Source organism: Platichthys flesus, chromosome 16 (assembly GCF_949316205.1).
Source record: "Platichthys flesus chromosome 16, fPlaFle2.1, whole genome shotgun sequence".
NCBI lineage: Eukaryota > Metazoa > Chordata > Actinopteri > Pleuronectiformes > Pleuronectidae > Platichthys > Platichthys flesus.
Window position 1 is genome coordinate 2,916,892 of NC_084960.1, and position 22,342 is coordinate 2,939,233.

At 41.9% G+C, this 22,342-nt stretch overlaps 4 protein-coding genes and 5 non-coding genes across 9 annotated transcripts; 7 read left to right on the forward strand and 2 right to left on the reverse strand.

Annotated features, from left to right (window-relative positions):
- Positions 1 to 425: 425 nt before the first annotated feature.
- Positions 426 to 5,312, reverse strand: poldip3 (polymerase (DNA-directed), delta interacting protein 3). The gene is made up of 10 exons (XM_062407773.1): positions 5,196 to 5,312; positions 4,370 to 4,500; positions 3,835 to 4,250; positions 3,667 to 3,711; positions 3,441 to 3,515; positions 3,123 to 3,344; positions 2,568 to 2,645; positions 2,323 to 2,452; positions 2,046 to 2,112; positions 426 to 1,437 (listed from the first exon to the last, which is right to left on the reverse strand). The coding sequence occupies exons 1-10, from the start codon at positions 5,261 to 5,263 to the stop codon at positions 1,227 to 1,229; spliced, it is 1,443 nt and encodes a 480-aa protein (XP_062263757.1). The 5' UTR covers positions 5,264 to 5,312; the 3' UTR covers positions 426 to 1,226.
- A 439-nt stretch (positions 5,313 to 5,751) lies between these two features.
- Positions 5,752 to 5,905, forward strand: LOC133971645 (U12 minor spliceosomal RNA). The gene has a single exon (XR_009924395.1). It is a non-coding gene; the product is annotated as a U12 minor spliceosomal RNA (small nuclear RNA).
- Positions 5,906 to 6,709: 804 nt separating this feature from the next.
- LOC133971665 (U12 minor spliceosomal RNA) lies at positions 6,710 to 6,859 on the forward strand. Its single transcript, XR_009924414.1, has one exon. It is a non-coding gene; the product is annotated as a U12 minor spliceosomal RNA (small nuclear RNA).
- Positions 6,860 to 7,829: 970 nt separating this feature from the next.
- On the forward strand, positions 7,830 to 7,983 carry LOC133971656 (U12 minor spliceosomal RNA). The gene has a single exon (XR_009924406.1). It is a non-coding gene; the product is annotated as a U12 minor spliceosomal RNA (small nuclear RNA).
- A 959-nt stretch (positions 7,984 to 8,942) lies between these two features.
- LOC133971663 (U12 minor spliceosomal RNA) lies at positions 8,943 to 9,096 on the forward strand. The gene has a single exon (XR_009924412.1). It is a non-coding gene; the product is annotated as a U12 minor spliceosomal RNA (small nuclear RNA).
- Positions 9,097 to 10,049: 953 nt separating this feature from the next.
- Positions 10,050 to 10,203, forward strand: LOC133971664 (U12 minor spliceosomal RNA). Its single transcript, XR_009924413.1, has one exon. It is a non-coding gene; the product is annotated as a U12 minor spliceosomal RNA (small nuclear RNA).
- Positions 10,204 to 11,172: 969 nt separating this feature from the next.
- fam234b (family with sequence similarity 234 member B) lies at positions 11,173 to 17,946 on the forward strand. Its single transcript, XM_062407732.1, has 13 exons — positions 11,173 to 11,294; positions 12,832 to 13,389; positions 13,749 to 13,862; positions 14,550 to 14,717; positions 14,844 to 14,959; positions 15,324 to 15,474; positions 15,553 to 15,691; positions 15,961 to 16,155; positions 16,274 to 16,352; positions 16,439 to 16,606; positions 16,734 to 16,842; positions 16,930 to 17,156; positions 17,242 to 17,946. Exons 1-13 carry the CDS (start codon positions 11,258 to 11,260, stop codon positions 17,242 to 17,244), a joined length of 2,064 nt encoding a protein of 687 aa, XP_062263716.1. The 5' UTR covers positions 11,173 to 11,257; the 3' UTR covers positions 17,245 to 17,946.
- Positions 17,947 to 18,546: 600 nt separating this feature from the next.
- LOC133970804 (essential MCU regulator, mitochondrial-like) lies at positions 18,547 to 19,800 on the forward strand. The gene is made up of 3 exons (XM_062407861.1): positions 18,547 to 18,738; positions 19,073 to 19,237; positions 19,599 to 19,800. The coding sequence occupies exons 1-2, from the start codon at positions 18,595 to 18,597 to the stop codon at positions 19,208 to 19,210; spliced, it is 282 nt and encodes a 93-aa protein (XP_062263845.1). The 5' UTR covers positions 18,547 to 18,594; the 3' UTR covers positions 19,211 to 19,237; positions 19,599 to 19,800.
- Positions 19,801 to 20,197: 397 nt separating this feature from the next.
- On the reverse strand, positions 20,198 to 21,686 carry ndufa6 (NADH:ubiquinone oxidoreductase subunit A6). Its single transcript, XM_062407854.1, has 3 exons — positions 21,512 to 21,686; positions 20,534 to 20,649; positions 20,198 to 20,416 (listed from the first exon to the last, which is right to left on the reverse strand). Exons 1-3 carry the CDS (start codon positions 21,648 to 21,650, stop codon positions 20,285 to 20,287), a joined length of 387 nt encoding a protein of 128 aa, XP_062263838.1. The 5' UTR covers positions 21,651 to 21,686; the 3' UTR covers positions 20,198 to 20,284.
- Positions 21,687 to 22,342: the final 656 nt, after the last annotated feature.

Below are 22,342 nucleotides of genomic sequence, written 5' to 3' on the forward strand. Positions count from 1 at the left end.
CGGTATATCATGTTTTCATTGTAATATACATTCTATACAATAACTATTACTGTAATTAAATATATCATATGTTTATTTAGGTATATGCAAATTAATATATTAGAAATACAAACTTATTTAAAAGTGTAAACTCTTGCATTGTATTTAGGATGTATAAATTGTTTGTTTTTACTGTTATAAATATTTAACCATATCCAAATTGGTATATATATATTGTAGTTTTTACATATTCATGTATATCTATATAATTTTTCCTCTTGTGAAGCACCTTTTGGGATTGCTATACAAATATGTATTTATACATACACAAAAAAATGTTGACTATTTGATTTACATCAGTTCTCCATTCTATATCTGTTGTTATTTTCACTATGACACTTATTCAATGATATAGAAAAAAGGAAAGAAGAGTCTCAGACAACATATACAAAGCTAAATATTTAATGGTGACATTTCACGTTTCACTCTCTAGGTTCCTCTCGACTGACTGACAAGCGTCTGAAAGTAATTTACAGTCCTTGAAGAAATCAAATGTAACGCATATAAAGAAATAACTAAACATATGCCGATCGGAACACGAGACAGCCAGGTAAAACTATCGACAGAACACACAAGAATCTCCATATCACAAAATGAGATGGGTTCACTGAAATGATGGGATCGTAGTTCCGGTCCTTCCTGATTTTCTACCACAAGCAACTGTTGAATATTTTAGATGGTAAGACATCGTCTGCGGTTTAAATGAGTCTTAGTCGATCGTTCGTTTCTTCCCACACACACTTTGAAATACATGCAGACAATATAAGTGAACATACGACCCATGTACCCACGGTTTCTTCTTAATTGGGATGTTTGGTTTAATTAGAGTTAAACTGGAGTATTAAAAAAAAAAACTCAGCATGTTTAGATTAGGGACATTGAATCGTCCCAAAAAAAAGAGCAACCCTAAAACACAGTGTAATTTGGCATCCACCACCTCATTGGATTAAAACAACAAACCGCATCACGTTTCTTTCCACTGGTCCATCTAAGAAACAAACGGGTGAAGTTTGGAAACAACAGAGCAAAAAACAGGAAGTCGACATCCATGAATTCCATGTTCCGGAGTTTCCATGTATATCAAATGTGTAAAAATCTTTTGCTATGAGAATGATGGCCGCGGTCAAGGTGAGAACCACAGTTCCTTTCTAAACACTGAGAATGCAGCAATATTCACTAGACAGGAGCTATATCTTGATGCGAAAGGCGGTGGCCTGTGAGTTGGGGGGCTCAGCGGTGGTGCTGGACTGTGCAGTGGACTTGAACAGAGCTTTTAGGATGGTCTGTGGGTCGACCTCTGGGGTGGGGTGAGAGGAGGCGCGCTGACCAGCGGGACGAGACAAGGAGGGAGGCAGGCCGTCTTTCTTTGTGCTGCTGCCTGGGGTGTCACTGAGCCTCCTGCAGGAGCCGGGAAGAGAACAGGGTCAAAACTCCACTAATTTCCCCCAAAAATGGAAAGTGTCATATAAAAAGTACTGTGATTACAAGACTCTAGTGAAGGATGTGAGCCACGACTTTGGCAACAGTCACTGCTATTGATATTTCAGAGTAAAGCTTGTAAGACGTTTTTCTGTCTTTAGTTCCTCAGGTAGTATTGGGTAGAGTTTTACTTGGAAGTACATAGAAATCAGTAGTTCGATCACCTGAATGTGATTAAATGTGTTTGATTTGGTGCCAATAGACTCGTCACACGTATAAACACAACTTGGCTGTCCATCTTGAAACTGAAAGCTTTAAAAAAATAATTATATATCCATATCTTAGAAGGAATAACCCAATTCCAAAATCTGTTTTCTGTATCACTGTTCAAGTTAGAATGAACAAATAACTCATAAATAGTCACTGCTAGATTATATGAAGTTGATAACATGAATATTTAATTTGAGCCATATGAGGGATGTTTATACTTAAAAAGGCAAAATATGCAAAATGTTGCATTTGCATGCAAACACAGTTACACCAGATTAATTTGGAATGAAAGAACGAAGCCCTGCAGGTTCACTTACAATAGAATGGGCTGATCAGATGTGATGACATTTCCCTGAATATGAAGGTTACACTTCATGGGTTGGCCTGGAGATGAATAAGGAGCAAAGTTATTATACACAGAAACAACAGTAACGTCATCACTCTGGAGAGTTGTAGTCAACTAAAACGCTTTGAATAAATATTTACAAAATTGTCCTCAACCATTAAACTTGTCATATGTACTCAAGTCATGTAAGCAAAACAAGACAGTTCCCAAAACCCTCTAATGCGCTTGTCCTTGCTACTGGCACTCACCGTCCAGGCAGCGGTTGTTGTACTTCCTGTAAGCGCTGACAGCGTCCTCTTTGCGGACAAACACCACTTCAGCCACACCCACCTTCACCAGCCGTGCTCGCTTCAATGCACCACACACACAGAACAGTTCCTGTGGACAAATAGCACAAGCACACGTTGAATGAGTCATCGTGGTACAACAGCACTCAGCACACCACTGAATATCAAATATAAAAGTTTGTAGTCAATGAGTTTGATTCACTCACAACTATGTCTTCCTCAGTGACCCGAGGATGCAGATTGTTCACCGTTATTTTGGTCCCCTCCAAAGGACTGAAAGTGGGCTGGAAAGAAACATGACAACAGCACATGGTAAAGCATCTGTATTGGAAATTACTAAATAAAAATGTGAAGAGATTTGCTAGAAAGTCCCACAAGCAAAACTGGTATCGTGTAAGACTTCAGGTCGGAGGGGTGGCACTAATTTTATCATAAAGCATTTGCGTATTCTCTGTGTGCTTTTGTTTAACAAAGGATTCAACCTGAGCCGAGCCCTAATACAATCACAGGAATCATCATTTGCATACAGAGTAAGTATCACACAGCAGTTTAAATATACATTAAACAAGTTGTATCGGAACATCTGATGGGCTTAACACAACATCTATCAATGTTATCTTGGGTGGCTTCTTTAAAAAAGGCTTTCAATAGAATTTGTTGCATCCGATGTATATTACTCTGAATAAATAGAAAAGGTTACATGATACAAAGGAAGGAGAGGAGTGCATTCTGGCCTACAGCTGCTAGTAAGCGATGATTACCTGAGGGGGAGCAGGGGCAGTTGTGCTGGCTCCCGCTGGGCTTTGCTGCAGGCTCCTGGAGATTGGCTGTAAGGCTGCAGCGGAGGATCGGGTGGGAGCGATGCTGCTGTTGGACCGAATGGGAGTCACAGGGACCGGAGGGCGTGGGGCTGTATAGGAGTCATTCTGAACCACCTTGGTGATTGGCGATGACATGTTGAATATGGAGCCAAGTGTTCCAGACTATATGAAATAGGAGTGGAAATGATGAGTGTTATTCAATGTTAGGATGTAATAATTGAAAATACTATCAAGTTTGTGCTGAGTCCTCGTTCTTACCCGGGATTGTAGCATGCTTGCAGAAGTAAGCTTCATTTGTTTACTGGAGTTGGAATTCAGATCATTTGAAACCGGCTGTGGGAGTTGAAAAGATATTATCAGAAACCATGTTTTACAGAGTTAGCCATTTCAGGAATAATAACGCTCTCTTTCAGATTAAATCTATTGTAAACACAAGAGTTACTCAATCTGTCATGTTTAAACATTACAGGAGAAAGAGCTCTACCTGTGTGCCTGGACGAATGCCACTTGACATCCCTAACGGCCGTTGCTGTAAAAGGAAGCATCATGTATTAGTGGGCATGATAAAATGTTCAAGCAATTCAATAGACACACTCTCAAGAAGGGTGTGTTGCTGATTCTACACAAACACAGCTCTTCATTTCAAACCAACCTGGATGGTCTTTGTTATCTTTAGGGGCGGCATGGCATCTCCCATAGATCCGCCAATACTCCTCTTGAGGCTCAGCCTATCACGAGCATCCATCATTCTCTTATTAGTGCTCAGCTGTGGGGGTGCACTGCCCCTCAGCACTTGTACATTAGCACCATACTGCCGTGAGTTCATACCACCCGGATTGTTGTTTGGGTGCATCTGTATCTGCTGCACAAGTGTCTGGCTATGTAGCTGGTGTGTTACTCCTGTCTTTGGCATGGCCTGTGCAGGAACCGGAAACTGCCCTTGTTTGCGTGAGTTGATCATTTGACGTGCGTCCTGCACTCCACCGCCGCTGCCTCCTCCTCGGCCACGGATTTTGAATCGGGCATCTTTCTGTACCAGCTTTTCTCTGGCATCTTTCACTTGAAAACCTGAGGGGAGTCAAGGCATTGATAGTAAACATGTCTTTTAATCCCTAAAGCATACCAATCGAAGATCAGTTGAACATAAGGGCATTTTAATTTTTCTATGAAACATCTGTAACTTTTACCTGTGGCTGCTGCTCCTCCACCTCCTCCACCTCCTCCTCCTCCACCAAGCCGCTGTCTGACATCAACTCCAATCTTTTGCCTGGCATCAAAGCTTTTGCCAGCTCCTCCTGCACCCCATGCAAACGTGGGCCTATGAGGACAGAAAAGGAATTGTTACTCCTACACACATTAGGATTGTGTATATGGAACTACAAATACATCATATTTCAGCAGCATCACAAACAACGATTACACCTAATTCATTAATTCGTGGATTAACTCTTTTAACCCAGACAATGGGAATGTATTTGATATACTGGGCTCTGACACTAACAAGACAATGCTACTCATATATATTATAAGTATATGTGATATTTAGTGTACTGGCTTTGACGTTAATGATGAGGACTATAAAGACATGTTTAATCTTGATCCTTTGACAAACAAACATTATAATTGAACCTATTCATTTCAGAAAATGAACTACGTGTTTTGGCTGCAACATCTTCATCATTCGCTTACTGGTTAGCTTACGACCAGTAAAGCTACAAACAGGAGCGGACCAGTAACCGAGTTTCCACCACTGCGCTACTTCGACGACTAAAATTGTATTATCCAAGAAAAAGCTGTGGATATAAACGACTTTCCAAAGTGGAAAAATGAGCTTCCAACTTCGAGGCCTTCAGATATTATCAGCTACTTAGCTTAGCATTTACGACACAGCTAGCATCAGCTAACGCTAGCATACTGTGGTCCACTAGCTCCGTTACGCAGTTTTTTTAAATGCGGCGAGTTACTGCGTCCCTTCTAACGATTATTACCCGACACATTTAGTGGATTCTGTACCGTTTCGCTGGGGCCTTCGTGTTAATTCCGCGCCGTCGTATCACCTCATCCAGGGAGACGTCTGCCATTTTCTCTCGCCGCCTCGCGTTTGACAAATCTTTATGTACGACTACGGAAGCCGAGTCCACCCAGGGTGCACTGCGGCCCGTTGGGATTTGTGTTTCGCTGACTTGTTGTAATTAACTCGTTTAATCGTCACGAATATAAAGGTTAAAAACGTGTTTTATTGCAACGCGAAACAAAGTGAATTTGATTTGATCATGTTTTATAATCCATTATTAGTGTTGAGATTGTGAGGGAACCCGGATGCTCCTTACCCATAAGCTCTTGCGCCACACGCCCACATTTTGACAACAAACATCAGAGACATGTGTTTAGAACCTCTTTATGAATCAACAGAAACCTTCTTGTCTATGATTACATAACAAACAACCACCTCGCCCCCTCAGAGGAGTTTCTACACACACCCCGACATGTTGTCCCCGATCAGATGCTGACACCATGACACAGAACCCCAGGGCTCCGGCTCAATGCTCGTGCCCGCGCTCCACTCCTCATGCCTTAAACTGATGAGTAAGGAAAATAACGACGCGGGGTGACGCCTGTGTCCTCGTTCAAACTACGAGATGAATTTTTGAGCGGGTAAAGGTCTGACCGCTGAGGTGACTCACCTACTTTGTGAGATGCCTCGTGGGACCAGGACCTTCCCCGAACCTCTCCTCTGTGGACACATAAATAATACTACCTGATAATAGTATAGACTGAGTATCACTGTGATTCATAACATGTCACACAGCTGAGTATACTCCTCACTGAGAGTACTAATACTTTTCACATGTATCTTACTGTGTTTAGATCAAATGTTATTTGTTACATGCAGTTAACTCAGGGTCAGTACAATGAAAGGCTCTGAACAAGATGAAACCTGATTTGAAAAGTCAAATACAAAACAATAAAGATTAAGACTGTATAAATGAAAAGGTGCAGAAGTAGTTTTCTGTAGATTCACATTCTCTCCTTATAACATATGCCTCCCCTGGTGCTTATAATGTTTTATATTAAAGTTTGTTTCCTATTTAATAGTTTGGGGTGTACAGGTAGACAGGATGAAATGCAGTTTTCTTCTCTGATCCCCGGTGTATACATATAAGTAGAAAGCACATATAAGTACATTAAAAACAGAGCATATATGTATGCAACATATTAAGTACTCAAAACATACTACACAGTACGAAATTGTATGCAGTCATAAGGCACACAGTGTATATATATATATATATATATATATATATATATATATATATATATATTATACTTGCATATCTTTTGCTCAATGCTTCAACTTTCTCTCCTCCATACATTGTTTGTATCTTCTTATGTAAATTTGCTCTGTAGGTACTTTGAGAGAGATGCTAAACCGGAGTCAAACCCCTTTCATGTGCACACATACTGTGACACCCTGACACAGAACCCCAGGGCTCCGGCTCTATGCTCGTGCCCGCCCTCTGCTCCTCATGCCTTAAACTGATGAGTAAGGAAAATAACGACGCGGGGTGACGCCTGTGTCCTCGTTCAAACTACGAGATGAATTTTTGAGCGGGTAAAAGTCTGACCGCTGAGGTGACTCACCTACTTTGTGAGATGCCTCGTGGGACCAGGACCAGGACCTTCCCCGAACCCCTTCTCTGTGGACACATAAATAATACTACCTGATAATAATACAGACTGAGTATCACTGTGATTCATAACATGTCACGCAGCTGAGTATACTGCCACTGAGAGTACTAATACTTTTCACATGTATCTTACTGTGTTTAGATCAAGTTTCCTGTGTTATTTGGTACATGTAGTTAACACAGGGTCAGTACAATGAAAGGTTCTGAACAAGATGAAACCTGATTTGAAAAGTCAAATACAAAACAACAAAGATTAAGACTGTATAAATGAAAAGGTGCAGAAGTAGTTTTCTGTAGATTCACATTATCTTCTTATAACATATAACACATCCCTCCACTGGTGCTTATAATGTTTTATATTAAAGTTTGTTTCCTATTTAATAGTTTGGGGTATGTTTCATATTTGTCAAAGTCACGTTTATTGTCAGTTCTGCCACATGTGCAGTACAGACAGGATGAAATGCAGTGTTCCTCTCTGATCCCCGGTGTATACATATAAGTAGAAAGCACATATAAGTACATTAAAAACAGAGCATATATGTATGCAACATATTAATTACTCAAAACATACTAAACAGTACGACATTGTATGCAGTCATAAGGCACACAGTGTATATATGTATATATATATATATTATACTTGCACAATACACCGGATCAGATTCCTTGTATGTGTAAACCTGCTTTGCAATAATAATTCTTTATATATATTGTTTGTTTGCACTATTCTTTAACCATCTTTCTTGATATACATATATATTGTTTAATTTTTATTCAATGCTTCAACTTTCTCTCCTCAATACATTGTTTGTATCTTCTAATGTAAATTTGCTCTGTAGGTACATTGAGAGAGATGCTAAACCAGAGTCACACCCCTTTCATGTGCACACATACTGTGAAACCCTGACCCAGAACCCCAGGGCTCCGGCTCTATGCTCTTGCCCGCGCTCCACTCCTCATGCCTTAAACTGATGAGTAAGGAAAATAACGACGCGGGGTGACGCCTGTGTCCTCGTTCAAACTACGAGATGAATTTTTGAGCGGGTAAAGGTCTGACCGCTGAGGTGACTCACCTACTTTGTGAGATGCCTCGTGGGACCAGGACCTTCCCCGAACCCCTTCTCTGTGGACACATAAATAATACTACCTGATAATAATATAGACTGAGTATCACTGTGGTTCATAACATGTCACACAGCTGATTATACTCCACACTGAGAGTACAAATTCTTTTCACATGTATCTTACTTTGTTTAAATCAAGTTAACTATGTTTATTGTAACATACAGTTAACACATAAAGGGGTTGGACAAGAAGAAACGCAATTTGAAAAGTCAAATACAGTAGAATAAAAAACTATACCTGTATAAATTCAAAGGCTTATAAAATCCTTTTCTTTAGATTCACATTCTCTCCTTATAACATATAACATCCCCCCCCCTGGTGCTTATAGTGTTTTATATTAAAGTTTGTTTCCTATTTAATTGTTTTTGGTATTTTCATATTTGTCAAAGTCAACTTTATTGTCAGTTCTGCCACATCTGCAGTACAGACAGGATGAAATTCAGTTTCTCTCTTGATTCCTGGTGATAAAACATATAAGTAGACAGAACATATAGGTGCACGAAAACATAGCATGAGTATGCTAAACAGACCATAAGTATGCAACACATTAAGTACTCAAAACATACTACACAGTATGACATTGTATGCAGTCATAAGGCACACGTGGATATATATATACATATTATAGTGGCACAAATACAGCACAGCAAATTCCTTGTATGTCTAAACCTGCTTTGCAATAATCATTCTTTATTAATATTGTTTGTTTGCACTATTCTTTAAACATCTTTCTTGATATACATATATTGTTTATCTTTTGCTCAATGCTTCAACTATCTCTCTTTCTATACATTGTCTATATCTTCTTATGTAAATTTGCTCTGTAGGTACATTGAGAGTGATGCTAAACCGGAGTCAAACCCCTTTCATGTGCACACATACTGTGACACCCTGACACAGAGCACCGGGGCTCCGGCTCTATGCTCGTGCCCGCCCTCTACTCCTCATGCCTTAAACTGATGAGTAAGGAAAATAACGACGCGGGGTGACACCTGTGTCCTCGTTCAAACTACGAGATGAATTTTTGAGCGGGTAAAGGTCTGACCGCTGAGGTGACTCACCTACTTTGTGAGATGCCTCGTGGGCCCAGGACCTTCCCCTAACCCCTCCTCTGTGGAAACATAAATAATACTACCTGATAATAACATAGACTGAGTATCACTGTGATTCATAACATGTCACACAGCTGAGTATACTCCTCACTGAGAGTACTAATACTTTTCACATGTATCTTACTGTGTTTAGATCAAGTTTACTGTGTTATTTGGTACATGTAGTTAACACAGGGTCAGTACAATGAAAGGTTCTGAACAAGATGAAACCTGATTTGAAAAGTCAAACACAAAACAATAAAGATTAAGTTTGTATAAATGAAAAGGTGCAGAAGTAGTTTTCTTTAGATTCACATTATCTTCTTATAACATATAACACATCCCTCCCCTGGTGCTTATAATGTTTTATATTAAAGTTTGTTTCCTATTTAATAGTTTGGGGTATGTTTCATATTTGTCAAAGTCACGTTTATTGTCAGTTCTGCCACATGTGCAGTACAGACAGGATGAAATGCAGTTTTCCTCTCTGATCCCCGGTGTATACATATAAGTAGAAAGCACATATAAGTACATTAAAAACAGAACATATATGTATGCAACATATTAAGTACTCAAAACATACTACACAGTACGACATAGTATGAAGTCATAAGGCACACAGTGTGTATATATATATTATACTTGCACAATACACCGGATCAAATTCCTTGTATGTGTAAACCTGCTTTGCAATAATAATTCTTTATATATATTGTTTGTTTGCTCTATTCTTTAACCATCTTTCTTGATATATATATATATATTGTTTATCTTTTGCTCAATGCTTCAACTATCTCTCCTCAATACATTGTTTGTATCTTCTTATGTAAATTTACTGTGTAGGTACATTGAGAGCGATGCTAAACCAGAGTCACACCCCTTTCATGTGCACACATACTGTGACACCCTGACACAGAGCACCGGGGCTCCGGCTCTATGCTCGTGCCCGCGGTCTACTCCTCATGCCTTAAACTGATGAGTAAGGAAAATAACGACGCGGGGTGATGCCTGTGTCCTCGTTCAAACTACGAGATGAATTTTTGAGCAGGTAAAGGTCTGACCGCTGAGGTGACTCACCTACTTTGTGAGAAGCCTCGTGGGACCAGGACCTTCCCCGAACCCCATCTCTGTGGAAACATAAATAATACTATCTGATAATAATACAGACTGAGTATCACTATGGCTTCTTACATGTCACACAGCTGATTATACTCCTCACTGAGAGTGCTAATACTTTTCACATGTATCTTACTGTTTAGATCAAGTTAACTATGTTATTTGTTACATGTAGTTAACACAGGGTCAGTACAATGAAAGGTTCTGAACAAGAAGAAACTCAATTTGAACAGTTAAATACAGTAGAATAAAAAACTAAACCTGTATAAATTCAAAGGTGCAGAAAATCGTTTTCTTTGGATTCACATTCTCTCCTTATAACATATAACAATCCCTCCCCCTGGTGCTTATAGTGTTTTATATTAAAGTTGGTTTCCTATTTAATTGTTTTTGGTATTTTCAAATATTTAAAGTCAACTTTATTGTCAATTCTGCCACATGTGCACTACAGACAGGATTGAAATTCAGTTGCTCTCTAAAAAACATATAAGTAGACAGAACATATAATTGCACGAAAACATAGCATGAGTATGCAGAACAGACCTTATAAGTATGCAACATATTAAGTACTCAAAATGTACTACACAGTACGACATAGTATGCAGTCATACGGCACACAGTGTATGTATATATATATATATATATATATATATATATATATATTATACTTGCAAAAAAAACACAGCAAATTCCTTGCATGTGTAAACCTGCTTTGTAATAACAATTAATTTTATATATATATATATATATATATATATATATATATATACTGTTTGATTTTTTGCTCAATGCTTCAACTATCTCTCTTTCTATATATGTCTATAATCTTCTTATGTTAATTTCCTCTGCAGGTACAGTGAGAGCGATGCTAAACCGGAGTCAAACCCCTTTGCACGTGCACACACACTTTCAGCTGCCTCGTATGATCCTGCTGACGTACGAACTACACGTCCCATGATGCAGCGGGGCAGCTCCAACCTGCCGGGGTCGATCGGTGCCTCGAGCTCTGTGCAGCCGCTTCTCGTCGCTGCCTCGCGGATCTGTCGGAGGAGAAATGGCCGCAGCTCTGTCCCGCGCGCTCAAGCTTCCCGGTAAGAGTCTGTTCACACACACAACATGAAGGTGGACATGAAGAAGGACAGATCCACAGGGGACATCAGCTCTGAGGTGGTCTCCTGTCTCTGCTCGGGTCTGTCCCCGCAGTCCGCTGCACAACATCCCTCTGTCATGGACATGTTGGATCTGACATGTTACATATGATGGAGTGTGTTTGTGTGTGTTCGTGTTTGTTAATACAGAGCAGCATGCTGATGTCTGTTTGTGTGTGTGTGTGTGTGTGTGTGGTGTTTGTGTGGTGTGTGTGTCCGTTAGCTGGCTGCTAACACCAGCACAGCCTCAGCTCAGTAAACCAACAGGGCTCGATGAGGATGATGATGATGATGAGACGTCACAGATCCAAACAGACCGTTAAATGCATCAGGGTTAGTGTTAGTTGTGTTAGAGTCACAGTTTTACACAGTAGTTTGAATCTATGCAGTACTACAAACGACTGGAAGCTATTAGACTCCAAACACATCTGTTTACATCAGTCCCACATCTCATCCATCCCTCAATAATCAGATCTTAGTCACATAATGTGAACGTGAATTTCATTTAATTTACTATTCCTTTGTCACATGTGTTGTATCTAAAGGTTTGTATCTGTCTCCTAATCCGACTTTATCCCTTGGTTTCACTTGAATCATTCATGTGTTTTATCATAATGTTTTGTTCTAAGGTGTCTAGAAAGGCTATGTATCATTTTTATTATTATTATTATTATTAAGCCGGCTTCGATATTTATTTATCTACTTATTATTACTAATGACTGTTTTACTGTAAGTGAGTTTACTGTAAAAACATCTAAAATGATAAATACATACATACAATCATTTTAAAATAGAAGTGTGAAGTGTAGATGAGAAGCAAAATGACGTTTCAGTAACAATAGTAATAAATAAGATGATAAAAAATTATCTTCATCAACAATCAATATAATCACAACAATAATCTTTATTTATTACAGGTTGTTACAGATGTGGAATGTTTTTACATGGTTGTAAAAGTATTAAAACATTTCAGGGTTAAGCCAAATAACATCAAGGAATAAAGTATTACAGGAATGTTATACAGCATTAAAACAATAACAGTTAAATTATATGACAGCTGAGCTAACACCTGCAGGTATTAAAAACGGTGTAATAGGATAAAATAAGAGGTGATTTAAAAGATGCTACTGATTCTGCAAACCTCACTTTTTTAAATCATCACTTTAGCATATTCTCCTGTATATTTTGCCACATCTATAATGATCTATATATCTGTTATGATAATTAAAGGACAATACTTTCATAACATGTTATTCAGTAATTATGGCCCTGGGCTACAGAGGGGAAAACAGCTATTAGTGCTAAATGTATTTTCTTTTTAGCAGAGATCTCTAGTGCTCAGGTATTGCAAAAGAACATATCAGTAATTGTGGATTAATAATATAACAGCACAGTATCATAAACAATAATCCCTTGTCTCACTCTCACTGAGGGACCAGACAGGACCTCTGATCCTCACCTGCTCTCTGTGTCTCTCTAGGGAAGAAGGGCTCGGCACTCGGCGACTACGACCCTCTCACCCAGGCCGACAGCGAGGACGAGAGCGAGGAGGACGACCTCGTGCTCAACTACCCCAGAAACGGCCTCGGCAGGGACAGCTGTCTCGGCGCCGGGTCCTCGAAGCTGCGCGGCCGCAGGTCCGGACGACTTGTGGGAGCCGAGGACGAGGCCCAGGAGGATGAGGAGGACGAGGAGGAGGACGAGGACGAATGGAGAGAGAGACTCCCCAGCAAATCGCGGCAGGACAGAGACGACGTGAAGGGCTCCCAGTACTGGAGCCAGAGGGACCCGGGCAGGGACAGGTCGGGGGAGGACAGAGGAGGGTCCGGGTCGCTGGGGGGCGCCGGGCCGGGGGTGCACAGCGCGGAGGCCGAGCAGAAGAAGCTGAGGAGGAAGAACGCCGTCCGAAGCGCGTTCTTCCTGGTGCCACTGGTTTCTGCCATGCTGGTGGTGCTGCTGTGTGCGTTCCTGATCCCCTGCAGGAAGGGAGAGCTGGAGAAGAGACTGCAGTGGGAGAGAGCACTGGGAGATGCAGGAGGTAGAAAGAACCAATGTGGCCACGTTTCAGTATTTTATTTGTGATTGTTAACACACATTCAGAAGAGCTGTGCCACCACTCACTTCTCCCACTGTCAGGATTCACTGAGGAGCCAGTTTGGCGAGACGGCGCCGGCTCACCCTTCAATTAGTCGACTGTGATTACCACATGTTCTGTTTCCACATACACATTAAGTATCGCAGAGTGGCAACAAATCCAAACCCACACTTCAATATTTAGATAAATGCCCTCTGACAGTGCAGCCACGTAATTAAACCATTGACGCCTAATCCCCCCCCATATATTAACCAGGACTCTACTGGTGGCTGTGCTCATTCTGTTCTGCCGTCTCCTTCCAGGTGTGACTCCACCTGCTCTGGCGCTGTGGGATGTTGACGGCGACTCGGTGGACGACGTGCTCCTCGGCGTCGCTGAATGGACCAACGACACCCACCCGGCACAGAGGAGCAAAAGTACGTGGGAGGAATTCTCTCGTGTTTTCAGTGCGGCCGAGTATCAGGCCCCAAGTTAAAGAGATCTGGAGAAGAGATTCTTTTTCTAGGGAGAAACAGAGAAACCACTTTGAATCGAACACTAATCTAACAAATGTTTTCGACGGAAATCTGGAGATACAAGCTGGAATCATCAAAGTTATCTATGTGTATTTAATAAGGGGCTTTCTGCAGAAAGGATCACAAACGAGAGTCCTAAGGATCTCAGAGTGAAGATGGAGAACAGTCAAATACAAGGGTCTTATATAGGACGACAAGGGAGTGTGCCTGAGCCAGTTCAGACTGGATCTGTAGGGTAGTTAAAGACAGGAACTAAAGCACAGTAACACATTTTTACATACATTTCCATTGGTTTCTTTGGACAGTCAATAAGTAATGGAAAGGTCAAACAGGTATATAGAAAGGTCAAGCAGGTTTCAGGTCATAAACATTTAAGGTCATGGTAAAAAGTTTCAACCCCTCTTAGTTCATTTTTCCAATACACGTTTCCTCCTCCACAAAAGATGTAACTTCCTCCAAGTCCGTGTGTCTCTTTCTTCAGATCAGACTCAGCAAACTGATTTAAATCTGATTCCACAGTAGTATTGTGTCATATTCTTTAACTCTGGTGTGTCTCGCTGGTTTCTCACGCTGCTCTCTCTGTCCCAGTTTACAGCGCCGTGGCGTTGTCTGCAGTCAGCGGTCGGGTGCTGTGGACGAAGGTCATGGCGGAGTCTGTGATGTACATCCAGTGTGGTCCTCAGAACAGCTCCCAGCCGGCCCCTGTGTGTCTCCTCATCAGCAAATCCATCATCATGGCGGTCAACGGCACCACAGGTCAGCAAATAACTACAAACCTCTCCAACAATCTTTGTGTATTTGCTCATATGTTGTTTCCATCATGTCATGTCCTCAAAGCATAAAGCAAACACGAGGTCAAACTGGTTTCCTTTCACTCCCCAGGGAAGAATTTGACGTCAGTCCAGCTGAAGAACATTGAATCCCAGGCGGTGCTCCTTCCAGACCTGCAGGGCGACTCAGTCCCAGATCTGGTCATCGCCACCCTGCCTGAAGATGAGGTGCAGCCGCAGCTGTCCACAAACATTCGTGCTCCTCTGGCATTATTCAATACTTTTGGTGTTTTTTTAAAAGCGGAAATAAGTGAATTCAACCTCTGCAGTGAACTGATATACTGCTATATACACAAGATCTTAAAGATTGATATAAAAGTTAGATGTGTTTAACTCTCCAAATCACATTCTGCACATTCCACCGCGCAGTTATCAGGGATCAAACCACCGACCCTCTGGTTAATGAAAGACCCGCTCTTCCTCCAAAGCCACAGCCATTTTAGTGAATAGTTAATTTAAGCCTTTGAACATGTTAGTGATCAGGTTTCACATCCGGGGACCACAGGCTGATTTCTCCTGTTTTCATTCCCAGCACTTGGATCTGTCCCTGACTTTGATCTCGGGGCTGACGGGGGGGCAGCTCGGACGTCCCGTGCCGTTCAACCTCACCGGGCAGGGAAAGCTGATCGGCCCTTTACTGCATGAGACCCAGAAAGGAGCCTTTTACATTCTCTTTGGACTAGGTACTGGATTCACTCTAAGATGTACAGACACCATCCTGTAAAAAGACTCTGTGTGACTCTGTGTCTGTTTTTCCTCAGGTAACGTGGAGGCCATCTCTCTGTGCGACATTTACATCCGTGCCACTGGGAAGATGCCAGTAACTCAGGCTCTTAGAATGAAAGATCCCAAGTGGGAGGAACTCAGAAAAACCAACTCCTCCTTCATAGACATTTACAGGTGCGCCTCATGAGTGGCATGTGCTTCTGGTTAAACTGTACAGACCAGTTTTTGTCTGTTGATTACTTTACCTTTAATCAGTGTCCATGCTGTAGAGACACAGTTACCTAACCTGCTGCGAGCGGGTCACTTGAACCACTGTACAAGTTCTCACTGTGTTTAGGTTCCACAGGGACTGAGTAAAAAATTGTTAAATCTTAAATGTTATTTTTAACATATTAAACCATGTATGACTGAAATAATTCTGACTTCTGCCCTCGTCTTTCCAGGGGATCCGAGCAGGTGGAGTTCATGTTTCCCCTTGCAGCTGGTTTTGGCAACAACCGCAACACCCTGGACCCTGTGTCCAACCTGAACTCCACCAGAAGCGACTGGGTGCTGGTGTACAACTCCAGCATACTGTCCGTGCTCAGGCAGAGGGACATGCATAAGACATGGACCTTCAGCTCCCCCCCCATCCACAGGTGAAGCGCTCTATCCCGACGCCACTTCTGAATGAATCCATTCAGTAAAAACCAGGAAAGTAAATGTAAGAGTTTTGCTAAATATCTATAAAAATATTTCTTTGCTTTCCTGTTGCAGCCAGCCAGCTGCAGGACACTTCAACGATGATGGAATCCTTGATCTGCTCTTTCAGCATTCAGCAAACGGCGTCATGGAGGTGAAGATCCGTGCAGCGGCTCACATGCTGCTCACATGTTTGGGGTTTGTGTTTACTCTCATCACTTATCTCCTCCACTCTGTCAGGCCAAGGTCATCGATGGAGCCACTGGGAAACTGCTCTGGTCCGCAGAGTTCGTTTGTCCTAGACTCGTTTTGCAAACCTCTGCAATTTCCACCTCGCCTGGCCAATCGGCTTTCCTCTTCTGGGCCAGTGAACCCATCAACGCACTGAAGAATGTGACCAAGTCCACCGTGAGTCTGCCACAAACAGCTGAGCCCAGTGATCCCAGATGAAAAACATGCTCCTGCTGAATTCTTCTACATTGTCTTTGAGTTTAAACGTTGCCAGTCGGTAACAACTGTCCTTATCGGCTGTTAGGTGGCGCCCGGTGAGCCGCTCATCAGAAAACTCTTCCTGCTGCACCCGGTGTATCCCACAGTCCTGCTGGAGCTCGCCAGCACCACAGACACCACAGTCACCTCCGCAGGTAAGAGTCATCACAGCTCAAATGTTCTCAACACTGTGGAACCACATCTGTTTTAATGCAGATTCTGTATCGTCCTCCTTTTGACAGTGAGTTATCAGGAGCGTCAGAAAGACGCCTCCTACATCACGGTGTCCTCCCGGCCCACCCCCGACTCCGAGCCCAGCGCCCGCATAGTGAAGAGCATGAGCCTGAGGGCCGCGATCCTCAAAGCACAAATCGTGAGACTGGGGGAAAGCACCAAGACGGGAACGTCCGTTAAACCCGGCGCGCTGGAGGTCGACAAGTTCTTCAGGCGTCTGTCCTTCAAGCGCCAGGTGAGAACGTGTGAGATCAGGTAGAAGAGCAGGATTCAGTCTCAACGCTCACTGACGATGACTCTCCATGTGTTCCTCTGTGCAGTGACGAGTGGCCGTGGTTTCCCTGTGTCACGTGAAGCGGTACGAGGGAGAGGAGGCTCGTGAGGCGATGAACGGGATGAAGGTCGTGGATCTGCTCTGCACACGGACTCAATCAGAATCCATCTGAGGCTGTTCACACGCTTCTCACCACCCTCACCTCGGCTCCCTGGTCAAGAGACTCGTTTGCTGTAAAAAGCTCATCTGCATTTTTTTTGTTTTGCTTTAGATGATGTTTGGAGAATGAAATCGCTTATTTAAACTATTTAATTCAGCCTGCACAATTAAATTGAATGTGTACGCTGTGGACGGCAGGAGATTGACCTTAAACAGCAGCTTATTACTGACAGAAGAACATTTTATTGTGTTTACAGTGAGCATCACTTCTTCACCTGTCTCCTCCGAGGCCAGTATATTCCTGTGGTGTAACCCTCACATGCATTTTGTCCTAACAGCCACTAACAGTGTTCCTTTGGCTCATCACTAACTTCAGTAGTATAGGGAGTCTGTAAATATTCAATGCTGTACAGTATTTATTGATTTGCTTTAATGTTTTGAATTGTTTCTGTTGTTGGATTGATCATGTCAGATTTTGTATGGTTGTATAATCAACCACTGCTCATCTTCTCTGGATATGTGGCTGCCAAGAGGTACGACAAGTAAACGTGAGCCAAGACTTCACAAACTGCAAGAGAACAGATGAAAAACACTCCAGTGTCTTGTGTCGTTTATTTCAATTTGTTCCAGTGTCTCAAAGTTGTGTTGTTAAATAGTTACCTCTGCAAAGGAGGTTGTGTTTATTGTTAGTCTGTTATTTAGCTGGATTATGAAAAACTACAGGAAGGATTAACATGAAACTTGGTGGAAGGATGGAGTGAAAGAACCAGATCAGAGGGTTGATCCAGGATATCTCTTTTTACCTTTTCAAACATCATGAGATGTCAGCGAATAATCAGTGGGTCTTAATGGAAAGATCTGCCATGTTTAGGGGAGTCTATCTTTATGAAGCATTTCCATTGTGTTATTTATTCACATAACTAATGAGAATAGATAGATGAGTGTAAAAGAGGCTGTGCCATAATATTCTAAGGAAGAGGGGGTCCAGGATATTTTCTATCTTGTAGAACTCTGGTTCTTAAACTTCTGCATTTCGAGGAAGAATAATTTAAAAAGGGAAATTCAGGCTCAAACAATAATAATAATGACATTAAATTACATTATTTAAGAATTTATATTTCTATCATTGTCAACCTGTCTCCTCCAACCAGCACAGGGTGGCGCTGTTGCTCCTCCACACGCTCCACACCCACCATCCTCTCTCCTTTTCCGCATTGCTGAAGCTCCAGAAGCCGTCGACATGTCTCCGGCCCTCGGTCGCCTGGTGGCCCGGCTCTCAACCCGCTCCCCGCTGACCCGCAGCCTGGGGCCGGGCAGGGCGGTGCCACTGAGCCGGACCGCCGTGTGCTCATCGTCCGGTGCCATCCTGCCCAGACCCAGGAAGGTGAGTGTGTGTGTGGGTGGTGAGGAACAGCTGGAGTTACACAACAACACACTGCACATCTGTTTACCTGCACTTCCTCCATCACCTCTGGAAGATTTGTTATAACATATACAAACATATTCCTATTAGGGGGAATCACAGATTCTTGATATGATACACAACACATGGTCCTCGGTAGATACAGCGATTCTGCAAGAATCAATATATTATAACAAAGTAAATGGAGGGAAAGGGGGAGGAGACTCAAGTGTTTCTTAGTAGAAGTCATTCAGCTGCTGGACATGAACTAACTTAGTTGTTTCTGTGGTGGGATGTGGGTGTCACTGGGGAGCAGACCCCCTTCGGCCCTGTGCGGATTGCTCTGGTAGTGCTGCCCTTCTTGTATGTGGGGACTCGGATCAGCAAGAACTTTGCTGCGCTGCTGGAGGAGCACGACATCTTTGTCCCCGAGGACGACGACGATGACGACTGAGGGGTCTGAGGGCTTCCTGGTAATCAGGTATCACCTCAGTGGCTTTGGTTGTGGGCTTCACTGTGAACTGTGGCAATGGCAAGACACACACACACATATTTTAGAGGCTCTAACCAAGAGGGCTGCCTCGACTAGACTATGAACTGACACTGCATTTACTGCTAAAACTCACAACATGTCAAATGAGTATAACTACCAACAGTCTCACACTTGCACCAGTAGAGAGAAGCATTCTCTGTGTCCGTGTCTGATTCATTATTTTCTTTGTTGTGAATTTTGCAGGTGTGGTGGAACGGTCATGTTTTAAAGTTGTGTCGGTGGGTTTAGGGGACTTTAAGATGATCTTCTTTATGCACCACTCACACCCTTTTCCTTCTCTCCTCCTCAGATCACATTCCGTCACTACTACTGGGAGGAGTCTGAGCCTCTGAGCAGATAAATGCCTTCGTCTGCTGTTTTCAAGTTGCTTCAGTCTGCACTGTGTTAATGGTTTCATGCGGTTATGGACACTGGGTTGGAGGTGAACTGGTCAAAACGTTCTGTATTTGCATGCACTACTTTAATTGTAATAAAAAGGAATGACACGCTGAGTGGAGTTTGGTGTAAGTTGATTGCATCTGTGCTCACGAACATCCCACAGTCAGCCATAGGACGTTAAATGTAATTTAACTGAATGTAACTAAAAAAGATAAGTTTGTCTTAAACACTGCTGATCAAAATACGAGAAGGAAACTGAATTACTTGCAACACAATAAAAACATGAATGTACAGGACACTCACAGTGGATGAAAACACTGTCTGATCTTCCTTTAATTCATAATTTCAATATAAATAAAAAACCAGACCAACAGTTCTTCTATCCGGTCATAGAGGGACAGTTCATCCAAAATATGAGGAGCTCTATGAAGAACTGTGAAGATTAACTGCCCCTGTAAGTTACTTCCTTCATGGATAAGATTGGGAATAAAAGACAAACCTTCAGCCATGTGAGAGTTAAGTGTGTATTTACAGTACAGGGGAACATCTGTTACACTGGAAACAAGAAGCGGGGTCAGAGATCAGCAGCGACACAGTTCATGAGTCATGACCCCGGTAGAATTTGGACAGGAAGTCAGTGGGACGAGGCTCTTCCGTCTCCTGGAAATAGCGCATTACGTGGGTCTTCTGCTTCCAGATGTTGATGGTTTCCTCCAGTTCCATTTTACCCTGCAGATTTAATAACAGAAACACATAAGTCACAACTCACTATCTCATTAAACAGATGTCGGGTCATGATATTGGTTGATACAGTGCACAGATTGATGCAAGCCTCTTCTCTTTTACCTTAATGACCAACATGTCAATCACACGGGGGTCAGTGACGTGCTTGTTCTTGTCGAACATCTCTCGCACTTTGTCTCTTCCCTGGCGCGTTGTGATGTCCAGCTGGAAAATTGCAACTGTAAAGAAACAAGAATAAATTGTCACTGATACGAGCACATTCACATTATACAGTTTATTTTAAGATCAAGGCTGATCAAGACGAAAACTAACTTTTAAACCTTTTCAGTGGTGAGGATTATGTATAAGGCACATTTATGAATTTTTATTGTTTGGACACAACAGAGTAAGTAAGGAGTTTGGGTCTTTATATATGATTTGTTGAGAATAGTAAAAATACAGAGCATCACTGCACTTACTGCAGTAATTTAAAACACAGTTATTATGGGATTGATGAGGAACACAGCTTAGAATACAAATAAACACGTTGTGCTTATTGTGTATTAACTGGTTTAATTGTAATCTAATTATACGATTAAAGCATCAACTAGGAAAAGGAAACATTTCATAACAATAATCACCTAGAGTCAGAGTTATCTTGAGTGTGAATTAGATCATCACAAAGTAAGAAACTCGTATTAAGGTTTATTAATGCATCAGACATTAATGACAGTAATATAGAAAATTATTAGTTATGGTTAAATATTAAGTATTTTACTCTCTTCTCTCTTTAATCATTGTTTATTATCTAAGATACTTTCATTGTAAATGTTAACAGATGTCAAATAGAACTTTAGCAACATCCACAGACTCTATTCACAGTTCACCCGATCAGGTTTTCAAGGGGCAAAATAAAATCTAAGAATAATAAATAGTTCAACGTTTAAAGGCAAATATTCTCTATTCGTGACAATATCACATTTTTTATAAAACGCAGAAGAGGAACAGGGCTGTTAGCTGTTAGCTTGAAGCTAATGTTATGCTAGCCCTCCACGACCTTGACGTTGTTTTCAAACTCCTCTTATCCGCCTCGGAGCTCACCTGAGCTGGGCACCTCTCGGTACCAGGCTCGGTACAGCTCCCGGACCCGCCGCTTCGCCTCGTCCAGATCGCGGCTCAAAAACGGTTTGACAACTTTAGCTGCACCGGCGGCCGCTCGGGTCGCAGCTCCGGACGCCATGACACCTGCCGTTAGACGGTTTCCGGTTTCGCTCACTCTATGGTGCTATTATGTTGACTGACGCATTTGCGCCGCTAGAGGCGAGGCTGGTTCATCACAGGGAGGGAGGTCAGGTTCAACTTCACAGCTTTTTTAATTCCTATTCGTTTTTATTTAGAGTTTAGAACACGTTTTCAAAATCTATGAAAGTTTTGGCTGCATGTTTGAAAATGTATGAATGAAACCAGTTGTGATAAATTTAAGCACCAAAACTATTTGATCTTTGATTCTGTGCTTTAATCACATGTTTTTACCTTAAATCATTACATTACATTTCATTTAATCAAGGCTTTTATCCGAAGCGACTTACAATAAGTGCATAACCCCCCGAGGGTTCAAACCCAGAACAACAAGAATCAAGAAAGTACAATTTCTTCAAAAATAAAGCAAAACTACAAAATGCTACAAGTAAGTGCCATTTAAGTTCTACAAAATTGTTGGTTTCAAAATTGTATTCAAGGTATAGCTAGAAGAGGTGTGTTGTTAGTTAGCTATGGAAGATGTGTAAACTTTCTGATGTCCGGATGTCGACGGGCAGCTCATGCCAGCCTTTATTGAGTGTTTAGGTGAGTGATCACTTGATTTCACAACTGGAACCAGACAAAACTGGGACACACTATGATTGTGTCGTCCATTAATCAACGTCTGTCTGA